This window comes from Muscardinus avellanarius (assembly GCF_963383645.1).
Source record: "Muscardinus avellanarius genome assembly, chromosome: 21".
In the NCBI taxonomy this organism is placed as follows: Eukaryota; Metazoa; Chordata; class Mammalia; order Rodentia; family Gliridae; genus Muscardinus; species Muscardinus avellanarius.
The window spans coordinates 24,259,032-24,275,611 of record NC_137807.1 but is presented as its reverse complement, the minus strand read 5'-3'; the positions used below and the strand labels follow the sequence as shown (position 1 = coordinate 24,275,611).

Genomic DNA, 16,580 nt, shown 5'->3' with positions numbered 1-16,580 from the left:
AGCCTCCCAAGTGCTGGGATTACAAGCGTGCGCCACCACGTGGGCCTGGCTCCTATTTTTATGTTTTTATTTTGAAACAAATTCTCCCTAGGTTGATGAGAGTCTCGCTACCTGCTGAGGCTGTCTTCGAACCTGTAATCCTCCTGTCTCAGCCTCCAGAGTACTGGGATTACAGGCGTGAGCCCCCACCCCTTCCCTGCATCTTTTGATAAAGGTGGACTTCGAGGTCCAGGGATGGTCCGCCCTGGTAGGTAGACAGATACTCTGAGAGGGAGGGTGGGAGCGGGGGCGCCGCTGATTGGCCAAAGCTCTCCGGAGCCGCCCAATGGGCGTGGAGGGCGTGGCCGGGCTAGGCTTTCTAGCGGTGAGCGGTGGGCTCCAGCATCCGTTCGGCCTCCGGTGCCTGTTCCTGCCGGGGTCCTGGGGTCCTGTTCCCAGAGCCCACCTGTTGGCCAGCCCGCCTCGCCCACCTGCCGCCCCGCCATGGGCCTGGAGCTCTACCTGGACCTGCTGTCCCAGCCCTGCCGCGCCGTCTACATCTTCGCCAAGAAGAACAACATTCCTTTCCAGCTGCGCACGGTGGACCTGCTCAAAGGTGGGCCGGGGCAGGCTGGCTGGATGGTGGCCGGGGGCGCAGGAGGCCCCCTCCTTCGGTGTGCCGACGGGCGGAGTGCCGACGGGCGGGGAGAACCAGGCTGTCCAATGTGGATGCCGGGTGTTAGCCGTCAGCTGTGTGTTTTTAAAGAGCCCTCCTCTTTGCCCCGTGAATACACAGCATCCTTCCAAAGTACAAGTTAATAGGGAGCCGAACCGGGCGTGGTGGGCACGCCTGTAATCCCCGCGCCTGGGAGGCTGAGACAGGAGGATCGCGCAGGTTCGAAGCCAGCCTCAGCTACTGAGTGAGGCTCTCAGCAACTTAGTGAGACCCTGTTTCCAAATAAAACATAAAATAGGTCTGGGAGTACAGACCCGAGGAAAAAAGCCCCTGGGTTCCACTCCCAGTAACACACACAAAAGAAAGGAAGGAAAAGAAAGGAAGGAAGAATGGAAAATAGGGCTGGGAGTGTAGCTGGGAAGTGAAATGCCCCTGGGTTCCATCCCCAGTACCGCAATAAATAAATAAATAAATAAATAAATAAATAAATAAATAAAATAGGGCTGAAGATGGTGGGATCGGGGCGGGAGGGGGGAAGTGGAGCCAGGACCAGTAACTTACCGTGGCTTCCCAGGCTGGAGAAGATGATCCGATACCTCCTCAGTTTCTGTTTGGACCCGTCCCATCACTCAGTTTCTGCATCATCCGGCAGAAGCAGGCCCCCTCTCAGCAGTCTCCTCTCTACTCCAGCTGTGCCTGCCTAGGACCCTTCCTTTCTTTTTTTTTTTTTTTCTTTCTTTTTTTTCTGTCCTGGGAATTGAATCCAAAGTGGTTCTACCGCCAAGCTACACTCTCATCCCTATTTATTTATTTATTTATTTATTTATTTATTTATTGTGGGACTAGGGATAGAACCCTGGGGGCTTCTACCTCCAGGCTACACCCCCAAACCTATTTTATATTTTATTTGGAAACAGGGTCTCACTAAGTTGCTAAGAGCCTCACTAAGTAGCTGCGACTGGCTCCACACCTGCGATTCTCCTGTCTAGGGCTCCCAAGTACTGGGATTATAGGGGTGCCCCACCACACCCAGCCCACATTGAGATTCTGCTTGGCCCAGGCTCGGGTGTAGGCGAGGAAGGTGGACCCCGATGGGATCAGTGTCTGAGATCCAGTGGCCAACACAGGGGGTCTTGGTCCCTGATGCCCACCTCAGAAAGCTGGTGCCTGAATTTTGGAGTGGGGGCAGGGGGAGACTCCAGGGGGCTCAGGGCTCTTCCCCCTCCCACCCACCTCACCTTCTGCTCCCTCAGGCCAGCACTACACTGACTCCTTCGCCCTCGTGAACCCCCTGAGGAAGGTGCCAGCCTTGAAGGACGGGGACTTCACCTTGGCGGAGAGGTAACGGATCCCTGGCCTACAGTTAGAACCTATGGGGCCAATCAGCTGTGTGTGTCCACGGGCGATGGCTGGGCTCTGGCCTTGAGTGTCCTGGGCACTTGTGCTGGTCTCAGTGCCACCACACCAGCAGCCCACAGCATTTTGATTCTCATTTGGTATCCTCATTTCAGAAGACAGAACGGCCGGGCGTGGTGGCGCACGCTTGTCATCCTAGCATTTGGGAGGCTGAGACAGGAGGATCGCTGCTCACGGCTAGCCTCAGCTACTTAGTGAGGCCCTTTACAACTCAGTGAGACCCTGTTTCCATATAAAGAATAAAAAATAGGGCTGGGGGTGTATCTCAGAGGTAGAATGCCCCTGAGTTCCATCCCCAGTACCGCAAAAAGAAAGAAAGAAAGAAAGAAAGAAAGAAAGAAAGAAAGGAAGAAAGGAAGGAAGGAAGGGCAGGACAGCCCAGTGGAGAGCTGTGTGTGCCTGGGCAAGTGACCTAACCTCTCTGGGCCTCACATTTCCCCCTGCATCCTGTGGGTAGTGAAAATGCACCACCCAAAGGCTTCAGAGTGACCGGGGTCTGTCCTCCCCGGCCATGTCTCCGCAGTGTGGCCATCCTCCTGTATCTGAGCCGCAAGTACAAGGCCCCTGACCACTGGTACCCCCAGGAACTGCAGGCCCGAGCCCGGGTGGATGAGTACCTGTCCTGGCAGCACACAGCCCTGCGGGACTCCTGCACCAGGGCCATGTGGCAGAAAGTAAGTCGCGGGGCAGGGACACCTCCCAAGAGGCTTGTGATACCTTGGGTTTTTAAAATTTATTTATTTATTTATTTATTTGTTTTATTTTTTGGTGGTGCTGGGGTTCCTGGAAGCCCTTCTACCTCCGGGCTACACTCCCAGACCTATTTTTACATTTTTATTTGGAAACAGGGTCTCCTAAGCCAGCGCGTGCGGCTGACTTTGAACCTGCGCAATCCTCCTGTCTCTGCCTCCCAAGCTCGGGGATTACAAGCGTGCGCCACCACGCCCGGTGATACCTTGGGTTTTAGAGGAAAACTTCCAGCCAAGCGTGATGGCGCAAACCTGTAATCGCAGTACTTGGGGGGCTGAGACAGGAGGATCGCAGGTTGGAGACAGCCTCAGCAATTTAGTGAGGCCCTTTGCAACTCAGTGAGACCCTGTTTCAAAATAAAGAATAAAAAATAGGGCTGAGGAGGTAGAATGCTCTGGGTTCTACCTTTAGTACTGAAAAAGAAAGAAAGAAAGAAGTAAAGAAAGAAAAAAGAAAGAAAATTAGTTTGGGATTGTAGCTTGGAGATAGAATTCTCTGAGTTAAATTCCATAAATAAATAAATAAATAATAAATTAATAAATTAATAAATAAATAGGCTGGGAGTAGCTCAGAGATAGACTGTCCCTGGTTTCAGTCCCCAGTACAAAGTCAAAACAGGCCAGGTATGGTGATGTATGCCTGTAATCCCAGTACTCGGGAATCTGAAACAGAAGAATTGCAGGTAACTTTGAGGACAGCCTCAGTATCTTAGCAAGTCCCTTAGCAACATAGGAAGACCCTGTTTCAAAAGAAAAAAAAAAAAATAGCCAGGCGTGGTAGCACACACTTGTAATCCCAGCATTTGGGAGGCTGAGAGAAGGATCGCGGTTCGAGGACAGCCTCAGCTACGATTTAGTAAGGCCCTTTGCAACTCAGTAAGATCCCGTTTCAAAATAAAGAGTAAAAAATCGGGCTGGGGTATATAGTTCAGAGGTAGAATGCCCCTGGGTTCCATCCCCCATACTGCAAAAATAAAATTAAATTAAAAAAAAATAAAGCTGGGTGTGGTGGTGCACACTTGTAATCCCAGCATTTGGGAGGCTGAGACCAGAGGATCGCAGTTCGTGGACAGCCTCAGCTACTTAGAGAGGCCCTTTGCAACTCAGTGAGACCCTGTTTCAAAAAATAAAGACAGCCGGTGTTGTGGCACACGCTTGTAATCCCCACGCTTGGGAGGTGGAGACAGGAGGATCACACAGGTTCGAAGCCAGCCTTGCTGGCTTAAGAGACCCTGTTTCCAAATAATATATAAAAAATAAGTCTGGAAGTATAGCCTGGAGGTAGAAGGGTTCCATCCCCAGTACTACCAAATAAATAAATAAATAAATAAATAATAAAACAAAAGAATACCAAAAATAGGGCAGGAGTGTAGCTCGGGAGGTTGAAGGTCCCTGTGTTCCATCCTCAGACTCACTAAACAAACAAACAAACAAACAAATAAATAAAAAATAAAGAATAAAATATTGTCTGAGGGTATAGCTCAGAAGTAGAATGCCTTGGGTTCCATCCCTAGTATTGCAAATAATAATAATAATATAAATAAAATAGGGTTGGGGGTATAGCTCAGAGGTAGAATGCCCTGGGTTCAGTACCTAGTACCCCCCCCTTACACACACACAAACACACAAGCAAAACAAAATACGAAAGCAAGCCGGGCGTGTTTGCACACACTTGTAATCCCAGCATTCGGGTGGCTGAGATCAGAGGATCACAGTTCGTGGACAGCCTCAGCTACTTAGCGAGGCCCTCCGCAACCCAGTGAGAGCCGGTTTCAAAATAAAGAATAAAAAATAGGGCAGGGGATATAGCTCGGAGGTAGAATGCCCCTGGGTTCCATCCCCAGACCCGCAATAAATAAATAAATAAATAAATAAATAAATAAATAAATAAAATGAAATAAAATAGGGCTGGGGAGATAGCTTGGAGGTAGAATGCCCCTGGGCTCCATCCCCAGTACCACACAAAAACAACAACAACAACAACAACAACAACAACAACAACAAAAACCAGTACTTAAAAAAAAAGGACAGGGAGAGAAGAAATTCAAAGTACTGGCAAGAGATGGGAGGAGGGCCGGAGACGGACTTCGGCAGAGCTTGGCCCCCTCTGCTGCCCCAGATGATGGCCCCAGTGTACCTGGGCCAGCCGGTGCCCCCCGAGACGCTGGCCGCCACCTTGGCAGAGCTGGACCGGTGCCTGCAGCTCCTGGAGGACAAGTTCCTGCGGGGCCAGGCGTTCCTCACTGGCCCCCACATCTCTGTGGCTGACCTGATGGCCATCACCGAGCTGATGCACGTAAGTGCGGGGGGACACGGGGCATCCCGGGCGGGAGCTGATGTCCCCGCGCACGCCGGCCTCTCTGCGACCCTGGGCGCCCCTCCTGCCTCTGAGCCTGTCTACTCGTTTGCAATATCTCTTAAGTCCCCACTGCAGAGATGCAGAGGGGTTCCCCAGGGGCCTGGGGGCCTGCATCCTTGTGGCGAGGGAGGGCGATCCCGTGGGGGCCACAGCCAGCCTCGCTGCCTCACTGCCTCTCCCCACAGCCCGTCAGTGCTGGCTGCCACGTCTTCGAAGGCCGACCCAAGCTGGCTGCCTGGCGCCAGCGCGTGGAGGCTGCCGTGGGGGAGGACCTCTTCCAGGAGGCCCACGCGGTTGTCCTGAAGGCCAAGGACATTCCTCCGGCAGACCCTGCCTTGAGGGAGAAATTGAGGCACTCCTTGAAGAGTCTGTTGCAATGAGCTGGTGGCCCGAGCCTGCCGAGCCACCAGGAAAATGCTGGACCTTCAGATGGAAGTCCACCCGGGTCCTGGCAGCAAGCTGGGCGGGGCCTGTGTGCCCCCTAAGCCTCCGGCCCCACCCCACCTAACCCTCTGGCTTCCACCTGACCCTGGGGAGTGCTTTAGTAAACACCTATGTGACTCTGTCCCGCTTCTTTTATTTCATTTAGTTATTTAATTTATTTATTTATGGCACTGGAGATTAACCCCAGGGGCATTCTGCCTCCAAGCTACACTTCCAGCCCTTTATTATTATTATTATTATTATTATTATTATTTTGAAATAGGGTCTCACTAAGTTCTTGAGGGTCTCACTAAGTTGCGGAGTCTGGCCTTGAACTTGCGATCATCCTGTCTCAGCTTCCTAGGATTATAGGAGCCCATCACTACGCGGGCCTGGATTCTCTCTTCTTTTAAAACTTTCCAGAGCTGGGTGTGGTGGTGCACGCTTGTAATCTCAGTACTTGGGAGGCAGAGACTGGAGGATCGCGGGTTCATGGCCAGTGTCAGCAATTTAGTGAGGCCGTCTGCAATTTAGTGAGGTCCTGTTTCAGAATAAAAAATAAGCCGGGCGTGGTGGCGCACGCTTGTCATCCCAGCATTCGGGAGGCTGAGACCTGGAGGATCGTGGTTCACGGACAGCCTCGGGTACTTAGTGAGGCCCTCTGCAACTCAGTGAGACCCGGTTTCAAAATAAAAAATAGGGTGAGGGCTGTAGCTCAGAGGTAGAATGCCCCTGGGCTCCATCCCAAGACCCGCAAAATAAAGAAAGAAGAAAGAAAAAGAAAGAAAGAAAGAAAGAAAGAGGGAGGGAGGGAGGGAGGGAGGGAGGAAGAACAAAAAATAGGGCAGGGGCTATAGCTCTGTAGTCGAGTTCCCCTGGGCTCCATCACCAGACCTGCCAAAAAATAATAATAATAAAAATAAATAAAAATAAAATAGGGCTGGGGTGTATCTTGGAGGTAGGACGTCCCAACTTTCCAAGTACCCTTGTTGCCCACAAGCTAAAGTTCATATCATTGCTGGGTGTAACCCAGGCAGGCGTGTAATGCCAGTACTTGGGAGGCTGACACAGGAGGATCACAGGTTCGAGGCCATCCTCAGCTACTTAGTGAGGCCCTCAACAATTTACTGAGACCTTCAAAATAAAGAATAAAGATAGGGCTGAGAGTACCGCAAAAAAATTAAAAAAATTAAAAATTAAGTGCATATCATTGCCGTGACAGCAAACAGCACTGACCAGCCAGCTGGCCCCTCCTGGAGACTTGTGGCCCCCTCCTCCTCCCCGCTTGGCCTCCTCACCTTCACTCAAGACGACCCCTCCTGGTGTGTGTGTGTGTGTGTGTGTGTGTGTGTGGTACTAGGCATTGAACCCAGGGGCATATTACCCCTGATCTACATCCCCCAGCCGAATTTTTTAATTCTTTATTTTGAAACAGGGTCTCACTGAATTGCAGAGGGCCTCACTAAGTAGCTGAGGCTGGCTGCGAACCGCGATTCTCCTGTCTCAGCCTCCCAAGTACTGGGATTACAGTCTAGCCTGGCCTGTGTGCGTGTGATATTGGAGATAAACCCAAACCCAGGGGCATTCTACCTCCAAGCTATATCCTTAGCCTTTATTTTTTTTTTTTTTTTGGTACTGGGAATGGAACCCAGGGGCATTCTACCCCTGAGCCACACCTCCAACACTATTTTTATTCTTTATTTTGAAACAGGATGTCACTGAGTTGCAAAGGGCCTCACTAAGTAGCAGAGGCTGGCTGTGAACCTCGATTCTCCGGTCTCAGCTTCCCGAATGCTGGGACTACAAGCGTGCGCCACCACGCCCGGCTACCCCCTGCCCTTTTTACATTTTGTTTGGACACAGTTTGCCCAGGTTACTGAGGGTCTCAGCTACCCTGCTGAGGCTGTCCTCCAACCTCCAGGCCCAGGCCCTCGGCACCGGGTCTTCTCTCCAGGAGACTTTCCTGACCCCTGGGCCAGGACAAGTCCAGCTGAGTTCTTGGACTCCTTAGCTCCATGTCTTCCGGATTCTGAATATCCTGCAAGTGCGGGGTGGCCGGGAACGGCCTCGGCCTCCTGGGCTCTCCCCTGCCTCTCACGAGTGGGGCACAAAGCTGGTCCTGAGCCTCCGTCCAGGGAGGGCGCGCCTGGTCGTCTCTGGGTCCTAGCAGTACTGCAGAACAGCCTCCCTCTCCTCTTCCTACCCCTGATCACTGTCTTCCGATGGCGCACTCTGGGTTCCAAAGGCACTGTCAAGATGGTCACAAACTCCCCGTCCTGTTTGCCAGGCTCTCTGATACCTGAGTCATCTGGTCAATCAACAGGGCAAGGTGTCAATCAACAGGGCAAGGTGTCAATGCCAGGACAAGGTGGGTGATGGCAGAGGTGCTCGTCCCTAGTACCTCCCACAGAGGCCCTTTAATACACTCTCTTGGAATTTCCTGTGTGTAGCCGGGCGTGGTGTCCACGCTTGTAATCCCTGCACTTGGGAGGCTGAGACAGGATCGCACGGGTTCGAAGCCAGCCTCAGCTACTGAGTGAGGCTCTCAGCAACTTAGTGAGACCCTGTTTCCAAAGAAAATATAAAAAAGGTCTGGGAGTATAGCCTGGAGGTAGAAAAGCCCCTGGGTTCCACACCCAGTACCACAAAAATAAAATAAAATAAAATAAGGCTGGGAGTATAGCCTAAAGGTAGAAAGCCCCTGGGTTCTACCCTTAGTACCACATACACACACACACACACACACAAAAAATAAATAAATAAAATAAAATAAAAAATAGGGCTAGGAGTACGGCTCAGAGGTAGAATACCCCTGGGTTCAATCCCTAGTACTGAAAAAAAAAAAAAATCCTATGTGTAATCAAAATGACTGTCATGGGATTTATTTATTTTTGTTTTTTGTTTTGTTTTGTTTTCTTTTCTTTTTGGTACTGGGGAATTGAATGCAATGGTACTCTACCCTTGAGCTATATCCCAGCCAGATTTTATTTTTTTATTTTGAAACTGGGTCTCGCTAAGTTGCTGAGGCTGGACTCCAACCTGCAATTCTCCTTTCTCAGCCTCCCAAGTATTGGGATCACAGACACGTACCACCACTCCCTGCTAGACTGCCAGTTTTTTAAATTGTTTTTGTTTCTGTGGCACTGGGGATTTAACCCAAGGGCGTGCTACCTTTGAACTGCACCCCAGCCCTGTTTTAAATGAGAGTTTCAGTGCTTGCCGTGGCTGTCCTCAAACCTAGGCGCCTCCTGTCTCAGCCTCCCAAGCGCTGGGATTGCAGCCTGCGACACCACGCCTGCTGGCTGCCGTGCTGTGAACTGCATCGTGGTCATCACTCCCACGAGAGGCAACACAGGCTGCCATCTTGGAGACCAGAGAGAGATGTCCTCGCCCGAGGGTCGTGCCCAGCCCCAGTGCACCCACACTTGCTGCCAGGTTTCTAGATTGTCCAAGAGAAGGGCAGATTCCCACACCGGTGGTGAACTGCCTGGCTTTGAAATGCTGGCCAAAAATGGTTCTAGAAATTGGTTTTTAGGGTGGGGTCTGTGAAGGCCCTTAAAGATATGTGTGCATTGATAGTGTGCAGACCTTCATTTACCTATGGGAGGCTGAGACAGGAGGATTGCAGGTTCAAGAACAGCCTCAGCAACGTGGCGAGACCGTTTCAGAACACAAAAAGGGTAAGGGTGTAGCTCGGAGGTAGAATGCCACCGAGTTCAATCCCCAAACCATTATTATTATTATTATTATTATTATTATTATTATTATTATCATCATCATCATCATCATCATCATCATTATTATTGTGTGTGTGTGTGTGTGTGTGTGTGTGGTACTGGGAGGGGAGCCCAGGGGCTTTCTACCTCCGGGCTATATGCCCAGACCTATTTTTTACTTTATTTGGAAACAGGGTCTCACTAAGTTGCTGAGAGCCTCACTAAGTAGCTGAGGCTGGCTTCGAACCTGCGCGAGCCTCCTGTCTCAGCCTCCCAAGCACGGGGATTACAAGTATGCGCCACCAGGGCCGCCCCCCCCCATATTATTATTATTTTTTTAAAGTGTGTATTGGAAGCCGGGCGTGGTGGCGCACGCTTGTCATCCCAGCATTTGGGAGGTTGAGACCCGAGGATCGCGGTTCGCGGACAGCCTCAGCTACTTAGTGAGGCCCTTCACAACTCAGTGAGACCCTGTTTCAAAATAAAGAATAAAAAATTGGGCAGGGGGTGTAGCTCGGAGGTCAAATGCCCCTGGGTTCCATCCCCAGACCCGAAAAAAAAAAAAAAAAAAAAAAGTGTGGACTGGGAACAGCCAGCGAAACGACTGAGGGGAAAACCCGCCCCGGGTGGGCGGGGCCTCGCTTGGCCAGTTGGAGGCGGGGCCACTCCGCGGGGAGGCAGAACTTCCGGGAATCTGCAGGCGTAGGGGTGTGGCCGTATCAGCCAGTCGCAGAACTCCGACGCCGCCCAGCCAATCAGAAGTTCTGTCGTCGAAGGCCCCGCCCAGCTCCCACCCCGCCGCCGGCCGGAGCTCATCTCTTTCTCCGCCGGAGCCCGGAGGTTCCGCTGCCAGCCGACATGCCGTTCGTAGAGCTGGACACCAACCTGCCGGCGAACCGCGTGCCCGCCGGGCTGGAGAAGCGGCTCTGCTCGGCCACCGCCGCCATCCTGGGCAAACCCGAGGAAGTGAGCGGGGGTCTGGTGCTCTGGGTGCTGGGAGGTCGGGGGACCTGGGGTCGTGTCTGGCCACGTCCCCCTCCCTCCGGAAACCTGGACTCTAATCCCCAGCAAACACCAACCTCTGACCGTCTCGCTCTCCTTAACCTCGTCCCCGAAATGACCCCCATGGACTCCAGTCCGTGCCCTGACCCCTCGGGCCCCTCTCCCGGCGCTCCCGCTGGCCCAGCCCGCCCCAGCTTCACGTGAAACTTTCGTGTCTCCCGCAGCGAGTGAGCGTGACGGTGAGGCCCGGCCTGGCCATGACGCTGGGCGGGACCGCTGAGCCCTGCGTCCAGCTGATGGTGTCCTCCATCGGCGTAGTGGGCACCGCGGAGCAGAACCGCGAGCACAGCGCCCGCTTCTTCGAATTCCTCACCAAGGAGCTGGCCTTGGGCCAGGACCGGTGCGTAGAGGACCCATTTGGGACGGCTGTGTGGCCGGTGGTCCGTCTCAGGGCCCCTGTGTGAGGTTGGGGAGAAAGCACTGGTCCAGATGTCTAGAGCCTCGCAGGTGCGGGACCCAAGACAGACCTAGAGATGAACCATCTCAGCCGGACATGGTGGCGCACGCCTGTAATCCCGGTACGTGGGAGGCTGAGACAGAAGAATCACAGATTTGAGGCCAAACTCTGCAATTTAGCAAGGCCCTCAGCTTCTTAGATCCCGTTTCAAAATACAAAATAAAAGGGTCTGGGGGTGTAGCTCGGAGATAGAGTCACGTCTCAGTACCACACACAGACACAAGAAATGAGTCATCTTTACTTGCAAGCCGCCTCTTTTGCAAATGAGCGGTGGGGGAAAGGGGGGAAGGGGGACGGGCTAAATGACCTTTGTCTCCCCCTCCCCCCGCAAAGAAGGCCCTACCACCCAAACCTGGCATGCTATGGTAAGGTTTTCTAAACTGGGAGTGCGTGGCAACACATAGATGCCTGCGATCCCAGTACCCCGAAAGCTGAGACAGAAGGATCTCCGTTTTCAGACAGCCTCAGCTGCTTAGTGAGGCTCTCTGCAACTTAGTGAGACCCTTCAAAATAAAGAATACAAGATAGCTCAAAGGTTGAATGCCCCTGGGTTCCATACACACACACACACACACACACACACACACACACACACACACACACACACGGGCTAGGGGTGTAGTTCAGAGGTAGAATGCCTCTGGGATCAATCTCTAGTACCACCAAAACAAAAGTTCTCCTAAGTGAGTACCATTCCAGAGCCAAGCCCACGCATGGGAGACTTGAAGAATCTTCCAGAATGGAGCTCTTATTGGCCCAGGCAACCCGGTGAGGCCTGGCTGCTCCTGGTGGGTGTTCAGATCCTCAAGCTGGGGCGAGATACTAATGCTAACAGCAGGTGATGTATTAATGCTCACCACACGCCAGGACCTCTCTGCACCATCCTGTTTGATCCTGGAAGCCCTCTCCCCAGTCGATTGTGCGCGTTTGCTGTCCTGTGGGGGAGGTTTCTGCATTATGCGGCTTCGCAGATGGGGAAGCTGAGGCTGTCCCCTCCTGCCAGCCCCTGGCCCCCGCCATCCCGTCCCAGTCCCTGGTGCTGTTCACCAGAACCTTCCTGTCGCCTCTGAGAGGGACACGTTCATTCATTCGTTCGTTCATTTATTCATTCATTCATTCCGGACGCGCACCGCAGGATGAAGGCACTGCCAAGGAGCTGACGGCCGTTTCTCTGTTTCCCGAAGGATTGTGATCCGTTTTTACCCCCTGGATTCCTGGCAGATCGGAAAGAAAGGGACAGTCATGACGTTTCTCTGATTGGCTCGGAGGATCCAGGCCATCCGTGAGCTGGCTGCCCCTGCCAGAGAGGCCTCCTGGCAGCCAACCTGGCAGATGCCAGCTTCAGGCGCCCGTTCCGTAGAGATGTCTGTGGACCTCACGGGTCTCCTGTTCATCCCCCTCTTGTGTCAAATAAACGAAGAGTGCTGTGTCCCAACGTGACTTCGATTTCCCAACCTTAGGCCGCCATGATGGGCAGAGGGAGGAGGGAACGCGGAGGCAGGATGCGTCTTGTTTCTCGAGGTCTACCGTTTGACGTGCTTGCAGCGTTCAGGTCCGGGGGTGGAGGGCTCAGCCTGGAGGTTCTGCTCGCTGCACCCGTGTCTCGACCAGGATGGACAGGAGGGCAGCCGGTCTGGCCTGGAACCTCCTGCACTGCGGATGCCCTGGGAATCGCTCACGCTCTGAAGTGCTAGGCCTCATTTTCCGGCTCTGCCTCTGATTGCACCTTGCACTTGACTCCTGGCTGAGAACCCTTCGGAGCTGCACACTGCAAAACCCATGCCAGACTTGGGGGATGCAGTGTCAGCCAGCACACCAAGCCGGGAAACACGGCGTCTGCCCCGACGCTGAAGGGACGCTGTCCCCGCTCCCCATTCCTTGGGGTAAGGTGGAGGAACTCAAAGGAAGTCTCAATCTCCCTCACTTTCCAGGTGTTTCCTGGGGAGTTTACAGTGCACAACTCTTTGACACTAGGGGGCGATGTTTCCCTGCTCAGTTAAAGGCTTTAAAGCTTTCTGTGAATCCCTGAAATACCAAACAGATTTCCATTCTGTGCGGTCTACCGAGTTAGTATGGTGAGTTTCCGATGGAATCGGCCTGTCCCTTATGTTTTTTTTTTTTTTTTTGCGGGCCTGAGGATGGAACCCAGAGGCATTTGACCTCCGAGCTATACCCCCTACCCTAATTTTTATTCTTTATTTTATTTTTGAGGGTCTGGGGATGGAACCCAGAGGCATTTGACCTCCGAGATATACCACCTACCCTAATTTTTATTCTTTATTTTATTTTTGTGGGTCTGGGGATGGAACCCAGGGGTATTTGACCTCTGAGCTACAGCCCCTGCCTATTTTTTATTCTTTATTTTGAAACCGGGTCTCACTGAGTTGCAGAGGGCCTCACTAAGTAGCTGAAGCTGTCTACAAACCGTGATCCTTGGGTCTCAGCCTCCCGAATGCTGGGATTACAAGCGGGTGCCACCAAGCCTGGCTCCCTGCTGTGTTTGTACCTGACCACTGCACAGGACTCATTAAAAGCTAGATTTTAGGCCAGGCGCGGTGGCACACTCTTGTAATCCCCCCGCTTGGGAGGCTGAGGCAGGAGAATCACACAGGTTTGAAGCCAGCCTCAGCTACTTAGTGAGACCCTGTTTCTAAATAAAGTATAAAAGAAATAGGTCTGGGGGTATAGCCCGGAGGTAGAAAGCCCCTGGCTTCCGCAAGTTCACAGCCAGCCTCAGCTGCTTAGTGAGGGCCTCTGCAACTCAGTGAGACCTTGTTTCAGAATAAATGATAAAAATAGGGCTGGGGAACTGGGCATGGTGGCACATGCTTGAAAGCCTAGTATTTGGGAGGCTGAGACAAGAGGATCACAAGTTCACAGCCAGTCTTAGCTACTTAGTGAGGCCCTGTTTCAAAATAAAGAATAAAAAATGGGGTGTAGCTCAGAGGTAAAATGCCCCTGAGTTCAATCCCCAGTATCACAAAAAAGAAAAAAACAGGGTTGTGGGTATAGCTCGAGGTAGAATGCCCTTGGGTTCAACCTCCAGTACCACACACACAGACACACACGTGTGTGCTAGACCGTGGAGTTCCTTCCCCTGGTTCACTTTTTTTTGTTTTTGTTTTTTTTTGGTGGTACTGGGGATGGAACCCTTCTACCTCCGGGCTACACTCCCAGACCTATTTTTATATTTTATTTGGAAACAAGGTCTCTTAAGCCAGCAAGACTGGCTTGGAACCTGCGCGATCCTCCTGTCTCCGCCTCCCAAGCGCGGGGATGACAAGCGTGCGCCCCCACGCCCGGCCTGGTTCACTATTTTAATGGCTTCTTCCTTGTTCCCAGGTGTCTCACCCCGTGAGCTCTGAGGTGTGGACAGGCTCGGGGCCTCCTTGCGGGGAGGGCGGTCCTGGGGTCTTTCTTGGCCCTGGAAGTGCTTGCAGCCATTGTTGGTCCTGATCACTCGCTATCTTTTCTACACCCAGCTCCAGGCCCCAGCCTGTCACTCCCGCCATCTCCTCTCTATTATTTATTTTTGTGGGGCATTTTATTTTATTTTATTTTGTGGGTCTGGAGATGGAATCCAAGGGCATTTGACCTCCATGCCACATCCCCTGCCCTATTTTTTTTTTTTTTTTTTTTTTTTTTTTTTTTGCGTTGCGGTACTGGGGGTGGAACCCAGGGGCATCTTACCTCCGAACTACACCCCCAGCCCAATTTTTTTTTTCTTTATTTTGAAACAGAGTCTCACTGAGTTCCAAAGGGCCTCACTAAGTAGCTGAGGCTGGCCACGAACCGCGATTCTCCTGTCTCCGCCTCCCAAGCGCGGGGATTACAAGCGTGCGCCACCAGGCCCGGCTACCATTATTTATTATCTGATAAACTATTAACAGGCCGGGCGTGGTGGCGCACGCTTGTAATCCCCGCGCTTGGGAGGCGGAGACAGGAGGATCGCGCAGGTTCGAAGTCAGCTGCGCTGGCTTAAGAGACCCTGTTTCCAAACAAAAAAGTATAAACATAGGTCTGGGAGTGTAGCCTGGAGGTAGAAGAGCTTCCAGGAACCCCAGTACCACCAAAACCCCAAACAAACAAACAAACAAAAAACTATTAACAGTACAGGGAAGTTCCTGACAGATGGTGTCTTTTACCCTTACTGAATTCCTGTGGCGGCTTCTTTATTTGACACAGTAATTTATTTTTTACTTTTTGTGGTACTGGGAATTGAACCCGTAAGCATTCTCCCTCTGAGCTACACCCCTAGCCCCAGTTTTACTTATGTATTTTTATACTTTTATTGGTGCACTATAGTCTCACAGCATCATGTAAGTCAGGGAGATGCCGACGCGCATGCGCACAGCGCTGCGGGCTTCCCCGGCCCCGCCCCCCCCCCCCCCCCCCGCCAAGGGGATTGAGATGGACGGTGGCATTCCCATAGCTCCTACATGTGCCCCATGGTAGTGAAAGTGGCTCCTCCACTAGCTCTCCCTCTCCCCAGCCCCTTCCCCTAGACCACTCCCGGCTCCCCTGAAGTCTCTCCCCCATGACCCGAAGTCCCTCTGACATCCCGATTGCGTCCCGACTTCCGCATATCAGAAAAAACGTAGGACCCTTCACTTCCTGGGACCGGCTCATCTCGTAGCAAGTTCTCCAGGTCCGCCCACTTTCCTGCAAAGGACGTCATTTTGTTCTTGATTGCTGAGTAGAGTTCCACTGTGTGGCTATCTCACAATTTTGTGGTCCAGTCATCTGTTTTTGGGGACCTCGGTTGGTTTCATGATTGGCTACTGTGAATTGTGCTGTTATAAACGTGGATATGAGGCCGGGCGCGGTGGGCACGCTTGTAATCCCCGCGCCCGGGAGGCCGAGACAGGAGGATCGCACGGGTTCGAAGCCAGCCTCAGCTACTGAGGCTCCCAGCAACTTAGTGAGACCCTGTTTCCAAATAAAGTATAAAATAGGTCTGGGAGTATAGCCTGAAGGTAGAAAAGCCCCTGGGTTCCACCCCCAGTAACACACACACACACGGATATGCACATATTACTATTATTTTCTGATTTCAATCCCTTTGGAAAGATACAGGAGTGGTATACCTGAATTTATGATTTCTTTTGCAACAAGGTCTCACTAAGTTGGGGAGGACCTCACTAAGTTTCTGAGGCTGGCCACAAACCTGCAATTCCCCGTCTCAGCCTCCCAAATCCTGGGATTTCAAAAGTGAGCCACGACACCCAGCGCTCATATAGTAATTCAATGTGAAACTGAAATTGTACTTACCTGCCCACAAAATTTTAATTATATTTGAAATTTCCTATTTGAATGACTTTGCAACACAGAGAATAGCACTGATTGCTGTGATTTTAAATGACACCCTTTGCCACCCCCTGGTAGTTGGTGGCTCAACATTAGGGGTAAGAGACGACACCCGTAGCCCTCTACCTTAATGTGTTAGGACCTGTGGCCCCAACACCGGCTCCAGAAAGCCCCGGAGAGAGACCGTCCCCAGCCAAGCTGGAGCAGGTAAAGTTGTGCCACCTGGTGGGCGACGGGACTTCCTGAAATCAGAGTCTGTGCACCTGTCGGCCCTCATCAGCCAATCGAGGAGCGGTAAGTATCTTCTCCGCCAATAAGGAGCCTGGCTGTCATGGCGCCCCGCCCCTGCCCCCTATTTTATTAGTCTTAGGCAGTCCAAGCTGTACTCAGTGTATCTTTGTCTCTCCAGGTCTCGTATTCGGTTCTATCGCCGGAC

The 16,580-nt window shown here is 52.2% G+C and overlaps 2 protein-coding genes across 2 annotated transcripts; both read left to right on the top strand.

The window, feature by feature from the left end:
* Window positions 1-483: 483 nt before the first annotated feature.
* On the top strand, window positions 484-5,559 carry LOC308277979 (glutathione S-transferase theta-3-like; the record flags this gene model as incomplete). The annotated part of the gene is made up of 5 exons (XM_080717536.1): window positions 484-595; window positions 1,909-1,996; window positions 2,595-2,745; window positions 4,940-5,116; window positions 5,365-5,559. 5 exons carry the CDS (start codon window positions 484-486, stop codon window positions 5,557-5,559), a joined length of 723 nt encoding a protein of 240 aa, XP_080573662.1.
* Window positions 5,560-10,175: 4,616 nt separating this feature from the next.
* LOC308277929 (D-dopachrome decarboxylase-like) lies at window positions 10,176-12,162 on the top strand. The gene is made up of 3 exons (XM_080717448.1): window positions 10,176-10,284; window positions 10,545-10,720; window positions 12,022-12,162. The coding sequence occupies exons 1-3, from the start codon at window positions 10,177-10,179 to the stop codon at window positions 12,092-12,094; spliced, it is 357 nt and encodes a 118-aa protein (XP_080573574.1). The 5' UTR covers window position 10,176; the 3' UTR covers window positions 12,095-12,162.
* Window positions 12,163-16,580: the final 4,418 nt, after the last annotated feature.